The sequence below is a fragment of the Cottoperca gobio genome, chromosome 17 (assembly GCF_900634415.1).
Source record: "Cottoperca gobio chromosome 17, fCotGob3.1, whole genome shotgun sequence".
Classification (NCBI taxonomy): domain Eukaryota; kingdom Metazoa; phylum Chordata; class Actinopteri; order Perciformes; family Bovichtidae; genus Cottoperca; species Cottoperca gobio.
Genome location: NC_041371.1, coordinates 9,623,281 through 9,641,486, shown reverse-complemented (window position 1 = coordinate 9,641,486; position 18,206 = coordinate 9,623,281). Strand labels below are relative to the sequence as shown.

The 18,206-nt window shown below is 40.5% G+C and overlaps 1 protein-coding gene across 1 annotated transcript in view; it reads right to left on the bottom strand.

The window, feature by feature from the left end:
• Nucleotides 1-18,206, bottom strand: part of cacna1eb (calcium channel, voltage-dependent, R type, alpha 1E subunit b) — a 52,774-nt gene that overhangs the window by 4,160 nt on the left and 30,408 nt on the right. Inside the window, 33 exon segments of the mRNA XM_029453660.1 lie at nt 259-358; nt 449-555; nt 1,265-1,365; nt 1,451-1,558; nt 2,176-2,281; nt 2,659-2,755; nt 3,069-3,196; nt 3,300-3,474; nt 3,584-3,675; nt 4,794-4,859; nt 4,977-5,096; nt 5,364-5,444; nt 5,699-5,809; nt 6,475-6,639; nt 6,735-6,936; nt 7,033-7,170; nt 7,728-7,888; nt 8,005-8,101; nt 8,850-8,861; nt 9,372-9,478; nt 9,573-9,632; nt 10,669-10,798; nt 10,905-11,079; nt 11,330-11,574; nt 12,017-12,192; nt 12,194-12,776; nt 15,413-15,480; nt 15,644-15,690; nt 15,693-15,710; nt 16,786-16,903; nt 17,305-17,374; nt 17,698-17,829; nt 17,941-18,053. Coding sequence (XP_029309520.1) covers nt 259-358; nt 449-555; nt 1,265-1,365; nt 1,451-1,558; nt 2,176-2,281; nt 2,659-2,755; nt 3,069-3,196; nt 3,300-3,474; nt 3,584-3,675; nt 4,794-4,859; nt 4,977-5,096; nt 5,364-5,444; nt 5,699-5,809; nt 6,475-6,639; nt 6,735-6,936; nt 7,033-7,170; nt 7,728-7,888; nt 8,005-8,101; nt 8,850-8,861; nt 9,372-9,478; nt 9,573-9,632; nt 10,669-10,798; nt 10,905-11,079; nt 11,330-11,574; nt 12,017-12,192; nt 12,194-12,776; nt 15,413-15,480; nt 15,644-15,690; nt 15,693-15,710; nt 16,786-16,903; nt 17,305-17,374; nt 17,698-17,829; nt 17,941-18,053 — 4,209 coding nt within the window.

Genomic DNA, 18,206 nt, shown 5'->3' with positions numbered 1-18,206 from the left:
ATGAATAACAGGTTAAGAAAGTAGAAATACAAATGTTTTATGATTTTCAAAAGGATGTTTACTTTTCGAACTTGACCGCTAATAATTATTCAAGAAACAATCAGAAAAGGAAAATTGCCGTTTCATTTAACTTGCCACAAACCCAACACATAAGCAACCTGTAAGAAGTCAACACTGCTTTGGTTTAAGGGGTCACACGTTTAAGAACAAGGTTGATAACAACTGCTCTAAGACGTGGTTGTTGGTCTTCTTTCTTACCAGATCCTGCTGTTGATCAGCATCAGTGTCAGAGGTTATGGGCTGCAGAAACAGTTCCTCAGGTGAGATGGGGCTCAAAGCCACCAAGCCTCCTCTGGTCCTGTATTGTGACAGAGAAAAACAGTAAACAAAGACATAAAAAGAGAAGAAAGTACAAATGTAACAAATATGCAGGTGTGCGCACACTCACAGTGCCGAGCCAGCGCTGTGGGCCATTATAGGCAGCGTCTGGGTGTTGGACAGAATGTCCTCGGGGAGCGTAGAGGCATCCAGACGCTTGAACATTAAGCTACTCTTCTGAAATGTGAAAACACAACAAATCAAATAAAGGTGGAGAGGGGCTTCATTCCAATTTCATTTTCACGTTGTTCAGGCCCACATTCAAGAGATAGAACTGTATTAATCCCGAAGACATGAGAGTAGAAAGTATAAAGTGTTCTAAGAAGTAATACCAGTGCAAAATACAATAGATTAAGATAAATGTAGTAAAATATATAAACTAAAATAGAAATAGAGAGTAATATTGGCAATGATATTAAAAAAGTAATAAAAAGTAGTATTGCACATGGTATTGATGTTATTGGTCGGCTGTGTCACATGTCCTTCCTGCAAAAGGGGGAGGAGTTATACAGTTTGATGCTACTGGTATAAAACACAAACAGTGGATGTTTTTTTCCCCCATGCATTTTTTCTTTCTATGTTTTGCTTCTTTTTTTATTAACATCTTGGAGTTCAAGAAATGTAGCCGATGATTGTGAGGGTGTTTTGTTTCTCCTTGTAACTGAACAAGTTATACCTTAACTGTGTGCCATAGTCCTGTAAGAGGAAATCATAACAGATCCCCATGTGATAGCTGATAGACATGGCTGTCTGAAACTGTGCTGTGAGGTAACATTTTTTTGTTTTTCTCCTCCCTCTTGTTCAAAATCGATATGCATATCTCTTCTCTTTGAATATGTAATTGTAAAACAGGGCGAGGAAGTTGATGGCAGCATGCAGAGCTGACCTGAGCTTCAAGTTGTTGCCTGAGCTTCTTGGCTTTGTTCTGTTTGAAGTAGTCCATTATCATCATCGAAGCGTAGATCTTTCCCACTGTCATGTCCGTATCTGTGAGGGCAGACACGCTACATTAACTGTTACTGCTGGTGTCTCAGCATTACATTGAGTATCTCCTCCATAGTTAGAGCCAGACCTTTGTTGATAGGTACCAGTAGGTCCAAGTTCTTCTGGGGTAGATAAGGCCAAATGATGCTGATCTCCTTTTGTAGTTCACTATCCAGAGCGATTCGGTCCTCACCCCCTGTGACAAAAATCCACATTCAGCCACTTTGGTGAATAGAATATGTTACATTAAGGGTTTGAATAAAGCTGAAGGATCAGTCGATTAATCCATCAGTTAATTGATGTCATGCAAACAAACATTTCACTTTATGTTGTGACACGTGAACCCAAACTTCACATTTGAAAATGATGCGTTTCTAGCCATTAGTTAAATTAATTATTATTCATTATAATAATAATAATGAATTATTAACAAACAAACTACTACTAACTAACTAACTAACTATTAACTACCTATTAGGTAACTACAACCTAGCTGTTAACTAACTAACACACCTAACTTTAAACTACTTATCAACTAATTAATATCTATTAAATAAATAACTAATAACTTTCTCAATTGTGAAGATTTGCTGCATTTGTTTGTCTTATTTGACAGCAAACTGAACATGTTTTAATTTTGGCTTGTTGATCGTACAAAAAAAGCAATTTAACGTCATCTTGAATATTTTCCTTTTATAGGCCAAATATATTATCAAAAAAATAATCTGCTAATAAACAATGATGAAAATAATTGTTATTTGAACCCCTAGATGCCATATCACAAACCATGACACGCTAACTAGTGCCTCTGACCTCTCGCTATTTTGATGTCCAAAGCTGTGCGGATGAGCGACATCAGAGTGGAGGTGAAGTGGACGCTCATGTCCTCATCCACCGGCATGTTCATCAACACCAACCTCTGAGAGACAACGAGGGACGGAGAGAAGAAGACAGAAGGAGATTCATTCATTTATTTATTGTTCCTGCACACGATACCACACTAAATGATTTTTGTCTCTATACATTTCCCTAAATGTAATAATAGTTACACAACATTTGAAATGATTCCCCGGATAGTTCCACAGTTTGTGATCAGCTGTTTGTAAATCAGGCAATAATAAGATTTTCTCTTTAAACATAAATAACAAAGTTTTGAATTAAGTTTTGTTACCCTCGTCTGTTGGCATGTTCCCTTATTTACAATGCGTATTGCTCTTTCCAGAGAGGATTTCTCTTGAGATTTCCTTTAATGTAGCCCTTTTGTGTTTAGAAGAAAAGAGGTAATGTGTACAGTACCTTGTAGGCGATCTTAGCAGGACATTTTTTGCCCAGGCCCAGGGGTGGTGACATGTGTGTTAACATCTCATACATGGCAGTGTAGTGGATACGACCACTTCAGCGTGATAAGTGAGGAGAAGGCACGGAGAAACAGAAGCAGAAGGTGGAGAGGTTAATGAAAAGTGGCATAAAACTCAGATCTAACACAGAGGTCTTGTACTTGTTGTGTGGCATTTCAGATTGTTTTCTATTTCTAGCAAACACGTCAGCACAGAGAACTTGCTGTTTCTTTTGGACTTGAATTTCTCAATGACAGCTCAATGCACTGAAACATGTGTTTCACATGCTTTGACAGCCCTCTGCTGGATAAAGATGGAACATGAATGTTGATCAAGTGAAAATGCAGCAGCAATAAGATCGAGTCTCACCATGCCAGGCGATCGTACTCCCCCCAGATGCGAACAAACTCGTCCAGGTGATGGGGACCCAGGATTGAGGAGTCTCGCGTCAGGTACTCAAAGTTATCCATGATCACAGCCACAAACAGATTCAGCATCTTTAAATAAAAAAAGGGACATAAAGAAGAAAAAGCAGTGTGCAAAGACAGCAGAGTGTTTGGCAATTATATAAACCGAGTGTTATTTTGGTGGAGCCCTGACCAGGAACGAGCTGAAGAAGATGAATGAGACAAAGTAACAGTAAGCAAAGTCCGTCCCACAGCCTCCCTCGTGGTCTGGAGATGTAGTGAGGGGTGAGATGGAGGTGTCCGGTTCACACTCCCGACCAGACAGACATGAAAGCATAATCTCCTGCCAGGACTCCCCTGTCGCACTCCTGGTGTTTAAAACACAAAAAAAAATAATTAAGATCCGTTTTCTTGAAATGAAAGAGGATTAAAATAGTTGAAAATTAAGCTTGCGGGGTGTTTCTTTTACAAGCCCACCTGAAGAGCAGCATCAGCGCACTGAAAAAGGTCTTAAAGTTGTTGTGTTGATTGATGTGACTCTCATCATTCAGCTTGATGTTTCCAAACACCTGCAGAAAACAGATTTTGTTCATTTTATTGGATGTCCCATTATTTATTGTATTTACCAGGGACAGGGCACATTAATCCACATGTCAGTTTCCACCTCAATGTAAGGCCCAATTCCAACCAGGCCCCTACACGCTCCCACTCCCCTTGTAGTCACACTCACAGCTGAATGAGGCTCCCTTCTTTAAAGGTGTAGGGAGTAAATAAAGCAAACTCCTCTCACTCTAACAGGAACTGTCGGAAGTTTTTGTAAATAAATAATGATATAACTCCAAATTCTTTAGTGGCATTTCTGCTACTTTGTAAACTTCTTCTCTTCTTGTGTTTTGCAACCGTCCCTGTAAATATACAAACGTGTACAATCAAATGAACACGTCCAGCGTTTCATAGACTCGACACGAGTATATTTGATCCTAAAGATACAAATACAATGTAACACTTGCAGTTGTTCAAATCTGTACGACAATATTAAATGTCTTTCTTAGTTTGTGCCGTTTACTAGTGAATGTAACTCATTTTACACAGTGTGTTCCATGACGGACACAAACAGCATTGATCAGTAAGGGCAGCTGGTTAAGTCAGGATTGATGCAGACTCGGAGGGTTTTATAACCCACTTTCACTACCCGCTATTTGGTTTGGAACGGCACTTAACTTGACCCTCTACACGAATGCGCAAAAGGAGTGGAAGTGTGTAGGGAGAGGGTGTAGGGGCCAGATTGGAAATGAGCCTAAATGTGCCACAGTTAGCTAATAAGCTCATTTTCATCTGTAGTCCCTGGACAGGTTATTACGAATTGTTACACAATGCAACACGGAACAGTACAATATAATAAAATACATAAACAGCTGTCATCTTCTTGAGGTCCATACATAAAAATGTCCAATAAACATGTTTTAAATGACCTCTTATGATATAAAAGAATGCACCCAACAAGCTCATACTAATTATATCAATACGGCTACAGGACACAACCTTCCTTAAAGTTTGTGAAAACATATCTATCAGACAGATAAACGTGTATATTCAGACACATCTACATTTGTTATTCTAAAAATGTACTGAAGCCCTGTACATTACTGTATGTTATGGTATTTGTGAAATATAGGTGAAAGGATACCTGCATTCCAATTATGGCGTATATGAAGAAAAGCATCGCAATAAGAAGACAGACATAAGGAAGAGCCTGTTGGAAAAGAGAAAGCGATGACAGTCGATTAAAACGTGTGATAAATAAAACGTTGTATTGCGTCAGCGAGGAGTCCAAGTGACAAGAAAGAAGATGGTAAAAAAAAAGTCCGACCTTAAATGATTGTACAAAGGTCCACAGCAGAATGCGGATGGTGTAACCCTGCCTCAGCAGCTTGATCAACCTGGCTGTCCGGAAAAGCTTCAAGAAACTCATGTTGATGGTGTTCACCGACTGACGCACAAATGGAAGGAGAGAGGGTGACACGAGAGAGAGGGAGAGAGAGAGAGAGTGGCAGACAGAAGGGAGGGACAGGATGTGAAACACAGATGGCAAAATTCATCACAACATGACTTAAATTGTGTCTGGAAGGATCGTAACACATGAGGGAAACTTGGAAAGAAAGAATGCTGCATTTAACGCTAGATATTTGTCTCTTTTTTATTATGTTTTTAGGGTCAGAACATTGTGAAAATGAATGGTGTTTTGGCAGTATCTCACCTGTAAATCCACAATTATCTCACTGATGCTGCCAAGAACAGTGATGAAATCAAAAATATTCCAAGTATCTCGAAAGTAGTTCTGCGGCAAAAAAAAATGTGTTAGGAAATTGAACTCAACATTACGGAGGCCTTGAGGGTGAAAGCGCAACAAGATTTGTCACAATGAATGACATTGAATTGTCGCCAGGGACCCTGGATTCTGTCCAATCACAAACAAGAAGGGTTGACCCTCAAGGCCACCGTACAACATAGACAAAGTTTTTTATCAGTGGAGGTACATGCGATTTAAATGTCTTCTTTCTTTGAATGATCTCTTCTAGTGTTGATACTCACCACCAAACCAAATGCCATGATCTTGAGCATACACTCCAAAGAGAAGAGGACAGTGAAGGCCGTGTTGAGGTGTTTCAGGACCATGTCGTAGGCCGTCGGGGCCGAGTGGTACTGAAGGAAAAGGGAACGGGCATCATTGTTACTCAGTATCTTCACACAAACTTTCAAAGTTCGTAACGAACCATATATTTTGCATACTTCACAAATAATAGATTCCACACAGCCTTTGGTTTCAGTCACTTTCAGTACGGTATGAAAATGTTTTTGCAGAGACTTAAAACTTGCGTGAGATCGTTAATCAAAGTTTGTCTTTATTTATATGTTTTATCAATGTTTAATTATTGTCGTACGGTGCAGCAATTTTAAATAATAATATCAAAGATTTTCATTTAAATAAATGTATGTTAAGTCATACTATGAAGAAAGTATTGCAATATATATTTGCAGTATTATAAACTGAGTGGTGACATTACACTTCCTGCTTCTGCAGTTTCACAATAAAAGCTTTTAACTGGCAAACACAAGTAGACGTTTATTACAAAAGGCGTAAGAGAAAATGCAACGTGTTGAATGTGACAGGCTGCACACCTCCAGCTTCTCGAGTTGTACTAAAGCGTATTTCTCCTTTAATTACAGTAAATTACTGAAGAAAATATAGAAGATGGACTAACAGTTCATGGTCATGGATTACTTATCTCAAGCGAGTGTGTTCCTCACAGTTTGTAGCAATATAACACGCAAACATGATGAACACAAGGTCCTTTAAAGTGCTTTACCTTCATCATGAGCACCACAGTGTTGAGAGCGATCATCACGAGAACTGTGTACTCAAAAGAGGGCGACGCCACAAAATGCCACAGTCTGTACTGGAATGTTTGTCTGTTCTGGGGCATGTAGCGGGTCATCGGCTTGGCGCTGATGGTGAAGTCGATGCAAGCCCTCTGACGAACGGAAATGTAACAAAAACGGACGTGAGTGAACACGTGCAAATGTAATTGTGTGTATGTGTCTGCATATGTATTTTGTCGCGACACACCTCGTTCTTCTCCAGACTGCACTCCTGAATCATCTTGTCACCCTGCTCCTGGAAGGTGATGATGATGAGAGCCACAAAGATGTTGACGAAGAAGAACGGGAAGACCACAAAGTAGACCACGTAGAAAACGGACATCTCCATGCGGTTCCCCCGACTCGGCCCCATGCTGTCCTCTGTAACATCGGTAGAGTGCTGCAGGACTCTAACAGAGAAAGAAAGATGGATACAAAGAGACGTCATATGTCTTAAGAAGTTACATTTTGATCCCTTAAATATAATTAGTATGTATTGCACTCACTGAGGCCATCCCTCTCCAGTTGAGACGGTGAAAAGTGTGAGGAGGGCCCAGCAGACATTGTCGTAGTGAAACTCGTGTCTCTTCCACTCTCTCCTCTTCACCTCCTTTTTGTCTCTGCTGTAGTCAATGTAGTAGCCTCTGTAGGGAGCAGAGCGGCCCAGGGGTCATCGTTTCACTTAATTCACTTATTAAATCAGCAGTTTGTATGAAGAGAAAGATATTAACGCTTTTGTTTTACGGGAAAATACTATTAACTGGTGAATATGGGGATCTGCAGACAATCACAGGCATCTGCGGGTACAGTGTATATATATATATATATATATATATATATATATATATATCCTGGGGTGTGAGGACTTTATTGTAGGATTTGTCTATTTCAAAATATGGATCTGATAGTTTAAAACATTTACAAGAATGGTGCCATTCCGCCCAATCAGTACTTTTACTTTCGATACTTTATATATATATATATATATATATATATATATATATATATATATATATATATATATATATATATATATATATATATATATATATATATATATATATATATATATTTGCTAATATTTAAGTACTTTTAGTCAAGCAGAAGTTTGAATGCAGGACCTTTAATTGTTTCTACTCTGTGGTATGACTACTTTTACTTAATAGTTTTGCGTATCACTAATTTGGATATATCCACTTACTGGCATTCTTTCTCTGAATTCATGGAGCTGTCATTGCAGTAGAAGAACTTCCCCTTGAAGAGCTGCACGGCAATGACGGCAAAGATAAACATGAAGAGTTGGTACACGATGAGGATGTTGAAGACATTCTTCAGAGATGTGACCACACAGTCAAAAACAGCCTGTGGAGAAGAAAGAAAAGAGGGCGGGCAAAGCAAGCATAATCTGTGAGAGATCTGTGAAATAACACCAAAAAACTAAAATACTGGAGATTTCTGTGCAGATGTTAACATCACACCTTGAGTTTAGGAAGCCTCTTGATGGTTTTAAGAGGCCGCAGAACTCTCAAAACTCTGAGGGACTTTATTGTCTTGATGTCTCGGCCTTTGTTGTTTCTGTTGACATTGAAATACAACACTTAGGAACGAAGCTGAACACTCAAACTAACTCACAAGGACACATGGCAGAGACGCATTCAAAAACAGTGAAAAATAAAAACACAGTAAAAAAAGAAAAAGAAAAACGTCAACACAAGTGCACATCAAAAAACACAATGAAACACAGAACTTCACCTGGAGTGTGTTTGTAAGGAGCCCAGCAGGTGTCACAGGTAAAAGTTGATAATTTATGCAGTTTGTACATTTGAATTAATTATCTGTGAACACAAATTAATAATATTTTCACATTATTTTGTCCTCAAATTATGAAATGATGCCTTAAAATAACGTTCCTCCATTAGGATTCTAAATGAGGATAATACTGTAGCGTTAAGGTATTATAGGTCAGAAGAACTGCCCTTTAATGACTGAATTTATCCTATCAAGGTCATAGCGTTAAATTACAGTATTCATTCTAATTATATTTTATCATTTACTGTGAAAAAAAAAATCATAATTTGCAGGTACAAATTGTTAATCAGGGGACAGAAATGATTTATCAGTGTGCTCAAATTATCGAAGATGTTATCCCTGATACCTGTCGGGCTCTGCAGTTTGGTGAGATTTAGAAGACATAACAAGAAAAGAAAAAAAACACACACACACTGAATACAAAAAGTTTAAAATCACACACACGCATAAAAAAAAATATATATATGAGAAGCTTATGGGAGACGTTTACATTTAGTGTGACTGAAATTTTTACCCCATCACATTCCTGGTAGCCCCAACAGTGACACAATCCACAGGAACAACAGAGAAAAATTGAGGCATAAAGAGAGATACACCGTGAGCAAAGCACGGAGGGTCACAGCTATATTCACAACAGAGAAATAAACATACAATACAATCCTCTACAGTACAACAAAAGGCACAAAAGATTAAAGCTAAGTTATCACTCATGCTTGGAACGACGACAAAAAAATAAATATCGAAGAGGCTTTTTAGCTTCACACTCCACCCATGTGTAAACCCCCAAATTACACAGAAATATATATTTTCCTCTTGTTGTAGGATCATAGTGACATTTAAATCTGAGTTACACAGATCCATGCATGCTTCCATATTGCCGGTTTTAAAACTGAAGCAACATTTTGGTTTTTAAGCTGCAAAAGGTGTTTTTGAGGGAATGTCGTTCATAACAATACTGTATGTTCAGAAAACGATTTGCTGCATTGAGTCAGTCATTAGTCATCGGCAGGCAGCACTATACACTGTAGTGACTCACGTTAGAGCAAAGGCAATCAGAGCTCCCACCACCACAATGAAGTCCAGGATGTTCCACATGTCTCGGAAATAAGAGCCATCGTGCAGAATGAGACCCTGGTCTATCATCTGAAGGACACGCCCACACGGTCATGTGAAGGGAACAGATTAAATACGCACAGGGACAGAAAAACGGTGGAGAAAATATGTCTCTTTTCCTCACCTTGATGATCATTTCAAAGGTGAACACTCCAGTGAAGACGTAATCGAAATAGCGGAGGACCTGGATCATTTACAAACAAGGGAAAATACAAATAAACAGTTATTTATTAGAAAAAGACTTTAGTGAAGATGCATGCTCTCATTTTGTATCATTCTGGAACACACACTAATTCCATTGTATGCTAACAGCATGTGTGTACGTTTATGTCAGACGTCAATCAAATTGCAACCTTGGAACGTCTCAGCCAATTTAAAATGTCTTTTCTAACTTTACTTTGTACATGGCGAGTTCTGCTGTGCTTCTTTAAGAGCTGTACAGATTCAGGGTCCTGTGATGTTAGAAAAAAGCCATCGGTGAGATGGGAAATGATGCAATCGATTACGTCGTAGATGATGTGGAACAAATCAAATGTGACTTTTTTTTGCCCTTCGTGTGGATCTTTACTCCGTCTCTCTCATACGAAAGTGTATCATTTACTAGTTTGTGTTTATTTGGTTACTATTGGCACTTTCTATGACAGGGAGTTGTGAAAAACAAACTGCACAGCTATCTCTCGGGCAAAACTGCCGATTCTCACCTTGTGTGTGTGTGTGTGTGTGTGTGTGTGTGTGAAACCAAAAGTGTCCCGACACATTGTTGCTGACACAGTGTCAAATTGGGATCAAACAGCAAACCTGAAAACTTTGTCAGTAGTATTTCAGAATGAGTAAATCCATATTTTGCATTCATTCTTTTTCAGTCTTATGGAAATAATTTCATTTGTGACTTAAATAATGCATCTAAAAATGCAAAAATGAAGCTACAAGATTTATATATTGCATTTTAATTTTTGAGTTAACATTTGAACAGCGAAGAAGCTCTTTGAAAAGGAAATATTAAATGGCTTTCCCATTTTCATTTTAATATTGCCAGAGAATGTCAATGCCAGTAATGAAAATCTAAATTCTAAATTGTGTGATAACATTTTAATTTGGACCCAATTATTGCATTGGTGAGTGGGAAATGAAAATGCTTCTGTGAGATTACATTTTCATTTAGTCCACCAAATGCTTTCATACCCCCTATATAACTTGAGGAGGATGCATTCTGGCCTCACCTTGTTTCTGTCTGAATTGGTACACACAGGGTCCTCAGCAGCCAGTGCAATGCTGCTCGCCACGATCACGAGGAGGATGGACATCTCAAAGTAGCGCATAGTGACCACATAGTGACAGACCCTCCTGATACTGCGGATCAACGAAGGGGGAGATCGTTAATCGTTGGTTAAAAGAAGCAAACACTACGGCATTTCCTTTGATAATCAGTGATTTAGTGGATTCTGTAGCATCTTACGGGTTGGAGGCCTTGAAGATGAACATGCTGTCTGGAGCTACAGGTTTGGGAGGAATCGGAGGTTCCTCCTCTTCCTCCTCCTCGTCGTCCTCGTCCTCGTCGTCGTCCTCGTCGTCCGTGTCGTCCTCTTTGTCTGTCTGTTCAGAATGGTACGCCTCCAACTCTTTACTGTTCACTAAAACCCAGACAGAGGTGCAAGAGGAGAGAACAAAATACTTTAGCTGTGCATGGACAGCTCTGAAGAAGAAAGAACAATGTGAGTCACCGGCACAATGGATTCATCAAAAAGAGAGAAAGATTTAGGCACTCTTTTCAGATGTCAAACACCCACACACGGGTGATCCTGAGTGATACCGACACTGAAACCCACTTTATGATGCACAGTAAAGGAGCGTGACTGCCGTGAGGAGTGATCGCAGCGCTACCTGTCATGGGTGTGAGCTCCAGCAGCGGTTGCGCAGACATTTCGATGGCCACGCTTCCAGCCTGGTTGGACTTGCCACGTTTGATGGAGACCGGGCGGCTCTCGGACTCGATGGCCTTCACACTGAACTCTGTGGCCTCTAAGGCGGGCTCCACTGGGATGTTTTGATCTGTGTGCCCGCCTTCACCCTGCTCGGACCAGGTACCATCCAGGAGCTGCTCACACTGAGGAGGATCAGGAATATCTCTGAAACGGGGACGAAAAGATCACTGAACTTTGTTCCTCTTCTGCCGACGAGCATACTTCCTATTGTGATAGAAGAGATGTGGGACCAAATCCACAGTTCTTGTTCTGTTCAAAAAGGCTTCCAAAGGTCATGTGACACAACATGAGGCCTGAGCAGCAAGACAACAAACTAATGGATAGCTTTGAAGGGTAAAATCTTTTTAGGAGGAAACAAAAAAGGGTGAATTTTAAACTATAAAGTACATTTGGAAAATACACACTTGATTTGTCAAACCCACTTCCTGTATAATTTTGAATTCTTTGCATTAAAAGGTCGACTGTGGAATTTGTCCCCCATCTCAGCTAATAACTTTTTAAATGTACATATGGTCAGTAATGTTTTGAGATGGACTGAAAACATAGTCCCTCTTCTTCATCAAGGAATACACGAGAAGAGCCTCACCTTCCACACTCTTCTCCAACTTCTGCATATGGGTTGATGATGCATGTTCCACCATCCTCTTGGACTGACCCTCCTTCTGCCTCTGCTTTCTCTCTCCCCTCTCCGTCGTCCTTCTCTTCCCTCTCATCCAGTATCTTCCTCTCCTGGCTGAGCGACCGTTTGACTTGTAGCACCTCAGTGTGGCGACTGGGTGCAGTCCAGACTTTTAGCTTCACTGCGAGCATCGCGGTGACGGTGCCGTCTGTGTCGTGCCCCGTCGTCAGGCCCCTGACTAGTTCTGAACTTGCGAGCCATCCTGTGCCTTCCCCCGCCTGCGGCCCGGTGGTTACCGCCTCCTGTTTTCTCCTCGCTCAGGTTAACCAAAGGCTCAGCCGCCGGATACTCAGGGATGGGGATGGTGACGGACAACGGGGGCTCGGGGAGGGGCATCCCCACACACATGGGAGACTCAGGCAGGCCAGCCGGGCTGGCCTCAGGGCCGTTGTGGGGGATTGTGGGAGTCTCGGCAGTGTCCTCCGTAGGGCTTGCAAAAAGTTCCTCTCTGCTTGCCACCTGGCGACGTTTGCGTAGCTGGTTGGCTCTCTGCTCCCACACCGACATGTTAACCTTTCTCCTCCTCTCGCGGCGGGTGACGAAGGTGTTGGAGGTTTTGAGGGGCTGTTCGTCTGGGGGCGCTGCCCTGTCCTCGGGCTCTTCTGGAAAGTTGGGTCGGCCTCTGTGGATGGCTCGTTTCCTGTATAGGTAGGGTCTTCTCCTCCCACTAAGGACCACAATATATTTCATATCAAGATGGGGCAGCAACAGGCTCAAAACTAAGGAATTGGTGACAAGAAACATCAAGACTTGTGTCTACAAAGCATACCAGTTATATAAATCAATATTCAAATAAATGAAATAAAAGTTGCAAGAAAAGGACAGACCTTTTCTATGAAGTTATAATGTTAGTTAATCAGTAACACAAAAAAACTCCCATGGAAAAATATGCAAAAAAATGAAGGTACCTAAGAGGTAAGGACAGATTAAAAGAACAAAAATTACAAGAACAAAAAAGGTAAGGTGAGGAAAGGTAAGGTGCAGGATTTAGTGTGGAAAATAATCTCAAAATTGTAATTCTGTGAGACAGAGATGCACACTTATACTTACTGGTATTCAGATTCTTTTGCTGTCCATGTAATCAATGAGTGATTATTTGAAAACAAGACATTAGTGTTTTACAACATACACAGAACATTTGTTGTGACACAGAACAAAATGTGTAAAGGGGACTCAAAAGTGTGTAGGTGAAGGTTATCCAGTTTACACAGAAGGGACCGAAATCAGTTTTTTAAGATCAATATTGTCACGGAAACATTCACTTCTATGTAACCGTTACACATTTCTCTTAATTTAAGGTTCAAATTGATTGAAAAGCTGTTAAAGTCAAAATACAAACATTTTAGTCAGTGCCACATTAACAGTCATAAAACAAGACAACGTGATGGAAGCAGCAAAACACTGTAATACACATCAGAATCAGCATCTTGACGGCTGCAACACGTACAAGACTAACATTCAAATATGTAACAGACAAATGATACATTCAGGGTCACAGCTCGAGTAGGTTACCTGTCATTGTACATAGAGGGGATTATTTGCCTTTTCTCTCACTTCATAAAGTTAAATAGTGTCTACATTTGTTTGTGTTTTGTCTGTAATGCAGTTTGTAAGAAACGTGCTACACAAAATAAAAGTTAGTTGTTTTCAATATAACATGATTTTAGGGAGTTTGAAGGATCCAACCATAATTTCACCAGGGAATTTGTATGTTTTATCTTATTAAACACCGATAGCCTAGACCAGGGGTTTTCAAGCTGGTGGAGCAGGGACCCCCTACTGTATATATTGTATAGAAGAGGCTTGAAGAGGTCTGTGCGACTGGGGGTGCGTGGCGCGAATTTCTTTAAGTTCACCCCTTTCCTTTCCTCCGCTCTGTCTCAGTAGGTGTGTGTGTGTGTCGGGAGCGAAGTCCCGCCCTTCCCGAAACACAGCAGAGGAGAGAATGCGCAAAGCAAAAAAAACAAATATATATATATTTTTTTCTTTAGTAAAATTTGCTTTATCTACAAACACTTTCGCGACCGCCCCTGCGGTACCTCCGCGGACCCCCTGGGGGTCACGGACCCCCTGTTGAAGACCTATGGCCTAGACATTCATGTTATTGTCTGCAGTAATAAAATATAATATAATAATATTATATGCAGAGACTTAAAACACTTAGAATAAATCATTTTTCAAGGTGAACATTTTGCTTGTTCCAACATTCAAGACTTGAGGATCTGATGCAGACAAGTGAACATCTTCAATTCAGGAACCTTGATCCATTTTCACAATTTCTCTCATTTGTCTTCTGGGTTAGATTTTCAAATAAGCCTGAATGCCTCAACGAGATGAAGCATTGCACTTCACCACACAATGACATTCTAGTAAGTTTCTGCAAGTTGGTTATCATATTGTAACTACAAATAAAAGTCCACCAATGGAAATGCTCAGAGTTTGTAATTAATGGTGTAAAACATGCACAAATAATGATAACAGTCTCAATCAAGCTGCCAGGCCAGTGCTTAATGTGTCAGTAATGTACTGTAGTAGTAACAGCAACTCCATTGTCACAGTGGCGCCGCTGATCACACAGAATCACACTCTGAAGTGTGCCGCCTCCCAGTAGAGTGACACACTAAAACTTCCCACTGTTCCCAAAAATATTTGAAAACTACCTCCTGCCCTCCTCCTGACTTGCTGGATCATTAGACCTGTGGGAGACCACCAGGTCAGTGAAGAACCTCATTAACAGAAAAGAGGCTGCCCATTACCAGTCACGGGACAAGACGGTTATAAAAAGAAGTTTCAGTAATGCTGCAAAATCAGTCTGTAAGAGGTCATGCTTTAAAAAACAAGCACATTCAATAACCATTCAGAACGATGTCATCAATGCCTTAAACATGCCTTTCTAGCTTTGCATTCACCATGCACCTGGGAGGTACTGAAGAGCAGATTGAGCATTCACCAGTTACACCTTCAACTGGTTCTCAGAGACCACAACCGATGACACTGTGGAAATATTGATCTTATTGGCTGCAGCTGATTGATAGAGCACGATGATCAAGTTCAGCATCACCACCAGTTTTCCCACAAGCATCCGCATTGTATCTCAAGTAAGTCTAAGCTTGATTTCACTACTTAGATCTGTTGCAAAAAGACAAAACAGTTTGAAGAGTAGTGACACATTTTCAGCCCAATCTGAATTTTACATTAGCTCAGGAGTAGAGCTGATCTGAGAAACAGTCACACACTCACGACTAAGAACCACTATCTCATCCTCAAATGCTCATTAAGTTTAGCCGTTAAACAATAACTTACTCCGATATCAGGCCATCTCTGCCTCTGGCATATCTCTGGTTGAAGAACTCCTCCTCCTCCTCTTCATCCTGATAAAGATGATGAATATGCACATGTAATGACCACTTACTGTAACACCAAAACTGTTATTAAATAATACACTTGTAAGATACATCAGTGAAGGTGTGCGCTGTCGAAATAAATATATTTTATGGGTTAAACTGTCATAACGGAGGTACAAGCTGTTCAAACCTTCGTCAGTTCCTGTGCGTTGGCCAGATTATCCACAGCGATGGCCAAAAGACGTTCAGCAGCGTGTCTGTCATGAAGGCAGTTAAGAACAACAAACACACCAAACTGTGGGCACCTATCATTGTTTATACTCCCCTTCCCCCTTTCATAAATGCATACTGATTAAACTTAAGCAGATTTTGAGTTTGTATGAAATAAATATAAATTCCTTTTCCAGTGTTAATGCGAAGCTAAGTGAGCCAGCAGCTCGCTGTAGCTTCATATTTACCTGTACAAACATGAGAGTGGTATCGATTTTCTAAGTCTCCTAAAGACTACGCATATTTCCCAATATGTTGAACTGTCCCTTTAACATTTTTCCACCCGCTTCAGATGTCATCAGCCCATTAGATGTGTGTTATCAGTGGTTATCAGCCTCATATATATGGGTTAGAAGAGGCCTGCTCTACCTACTATAAGATTCATATGGCTGTTATCATCTATTCACATGGTTGATCACCGATACGAATACAAGACGTCAACCTCTAGTGGCTGTAGTAATTATGACCGGAGCAAAGGAGGAAGTCAGTAGCCGTAGTATAAAGATCCACAAAGTCCATATAAGGAGGTTTGGGGTGGATGAATGGCTCAACAAACACAGGACTTTCCCCCAGAAGACTAGTGCTCATGTCCCGTGGTAAAACAAAAGTTAACATTTTGACTTGTTTTAAGTTATGTAACAAACACCACAATCTTTTCCTAAGCCTAACTAAGTACTGATGTTGCCTAAACCTAAAACAAGTTTTGTTTTAATTCACAACTGTTAACTATTAGCGTTAAGTTTCACTTCCCAACGTGCAGGTAGGTGCAATTTGGCCATTCTGCCCCATATGGTAGTGATAACGGCCATTAAATAGGCTGATAACGTCACTACCCAACAGCATGTAAATCCAGTAAAATAATATATCATTCTGACAGGGGCCATTCTGCTGGCATTATAAGTACTTTACTTTAAAGTATATTTTTTGCTGGTAATGACACTATACTTTCACTTTCACTTGTGATGGAATATTATATTATTCACTGCTTTTACTCAAGTAAAGGATCCGTTGATCGTGTACGGATGCTACATCTTTCCACTTTTGAAGGGTCAACAAGGATACAGTTTCCGAACAAGGTGAGCACTATGAAGTAGATCGATGACCACATGCCGTACTGCACTCCCCCCTGCGAGCGAATCCCATTATACATCACTTCGTTCCAGTCCTCACCAGTCAGAATCTGTAGGCAAATGCACAGAATGTTTAGCGTAAATAATTACATTGCTCATATTTGATCTGCCTATAAATACACGGAACACCGAGACATATTCTGTCTGCAAACCATCCCAAGATATGGTATTAAAAATGGCAGCGAGATAAATAATTATTATGTGTGCTGATCAAAACACTCTTTCACAGTGCGGTTGGTTTTGTAGCAGATCTGATGTGGATTCGTTCACGTTTCACTTGTCTGATATTCATGTGCGCATATGTGTGCATGGATGTGTGGGATGATAGCGGAGGCAGGGGGTGGAGAGCGAGTGAGCAGAGTTGTTTAATCTGCGCCTGGGGTGAGAAATATCCCAGGGTGCAATGTGTCATGAAGAGCAAGCAGAATGAGGGGATCTGTGGGAGCCAAACCTGAAACACTGTCATGATGGAAGCTGGAAACGTGTCAAAGTTGGTGGGAGTGTAATCTTCAAAGATGAACCTAGAGGGAAGGCAGATAGAAAGCAGGGTCAGATACGACCAAGGAAGAATAGGAGGAGGAAGAAGAAGAAGAGGAGGAGGAGGATGCAGAGCTATTTTCATCCGGACATGTCATTTCCTCTCCTCTTTATCATTGAAAAAACTGCTGTTCAGTTTGCAGGGTGTGTAGCTACCATTTTCTAACCGGCGGCACGATCAGATATGTAGCTTAAAAATATTCTATGAAAATCAGCATCACAAATGACGAGCTAAAAAAGAAAGCTGTCCTCGATAACTCAACAAGATAGGATGTCAGTGTCGTAGTTCTTTAAGGCTTGTACTCACCTTCCTCCAAAAAGCTGCATCCCCAGCAGAGCAAACACCACAATGAAGAGAAACAGAAGAAAAAGCAGGCTGATAATGGACTTCATGGAGCTCATGAGGGACACAACCAGGTTCCTGAGAGAGGCCCAGTATCTGGTGAAAAGAAATCATTTTTTAAAATCGTTGTGGAAATACATACACACAATACACTAGAACCCAGGCCACATTTAGGTGAAATGCTGAGCTTTTCATTGTCCCACTTACTTTGTAATCTTGAAAATTCTCAGAAGTCTCAGCGCCCTCAGCACGCTGATCCCAAATGACATGCCAGGCCTGAAGAAGCCCCAAACCACCTCAAAGATGCTGCCAACAATGACCTGAAACAGCAACAAAGATGTCCTATAGGCTCCATCTGACCAGCAGCAAATTAGCTAATTAATAAGACTAATACAAATCATGTCTTACAAGAAACCTTCATTGCTTTAGCGGTTAATGAGGATGACCCACATTCTTCATTTTGCAACAGAAAT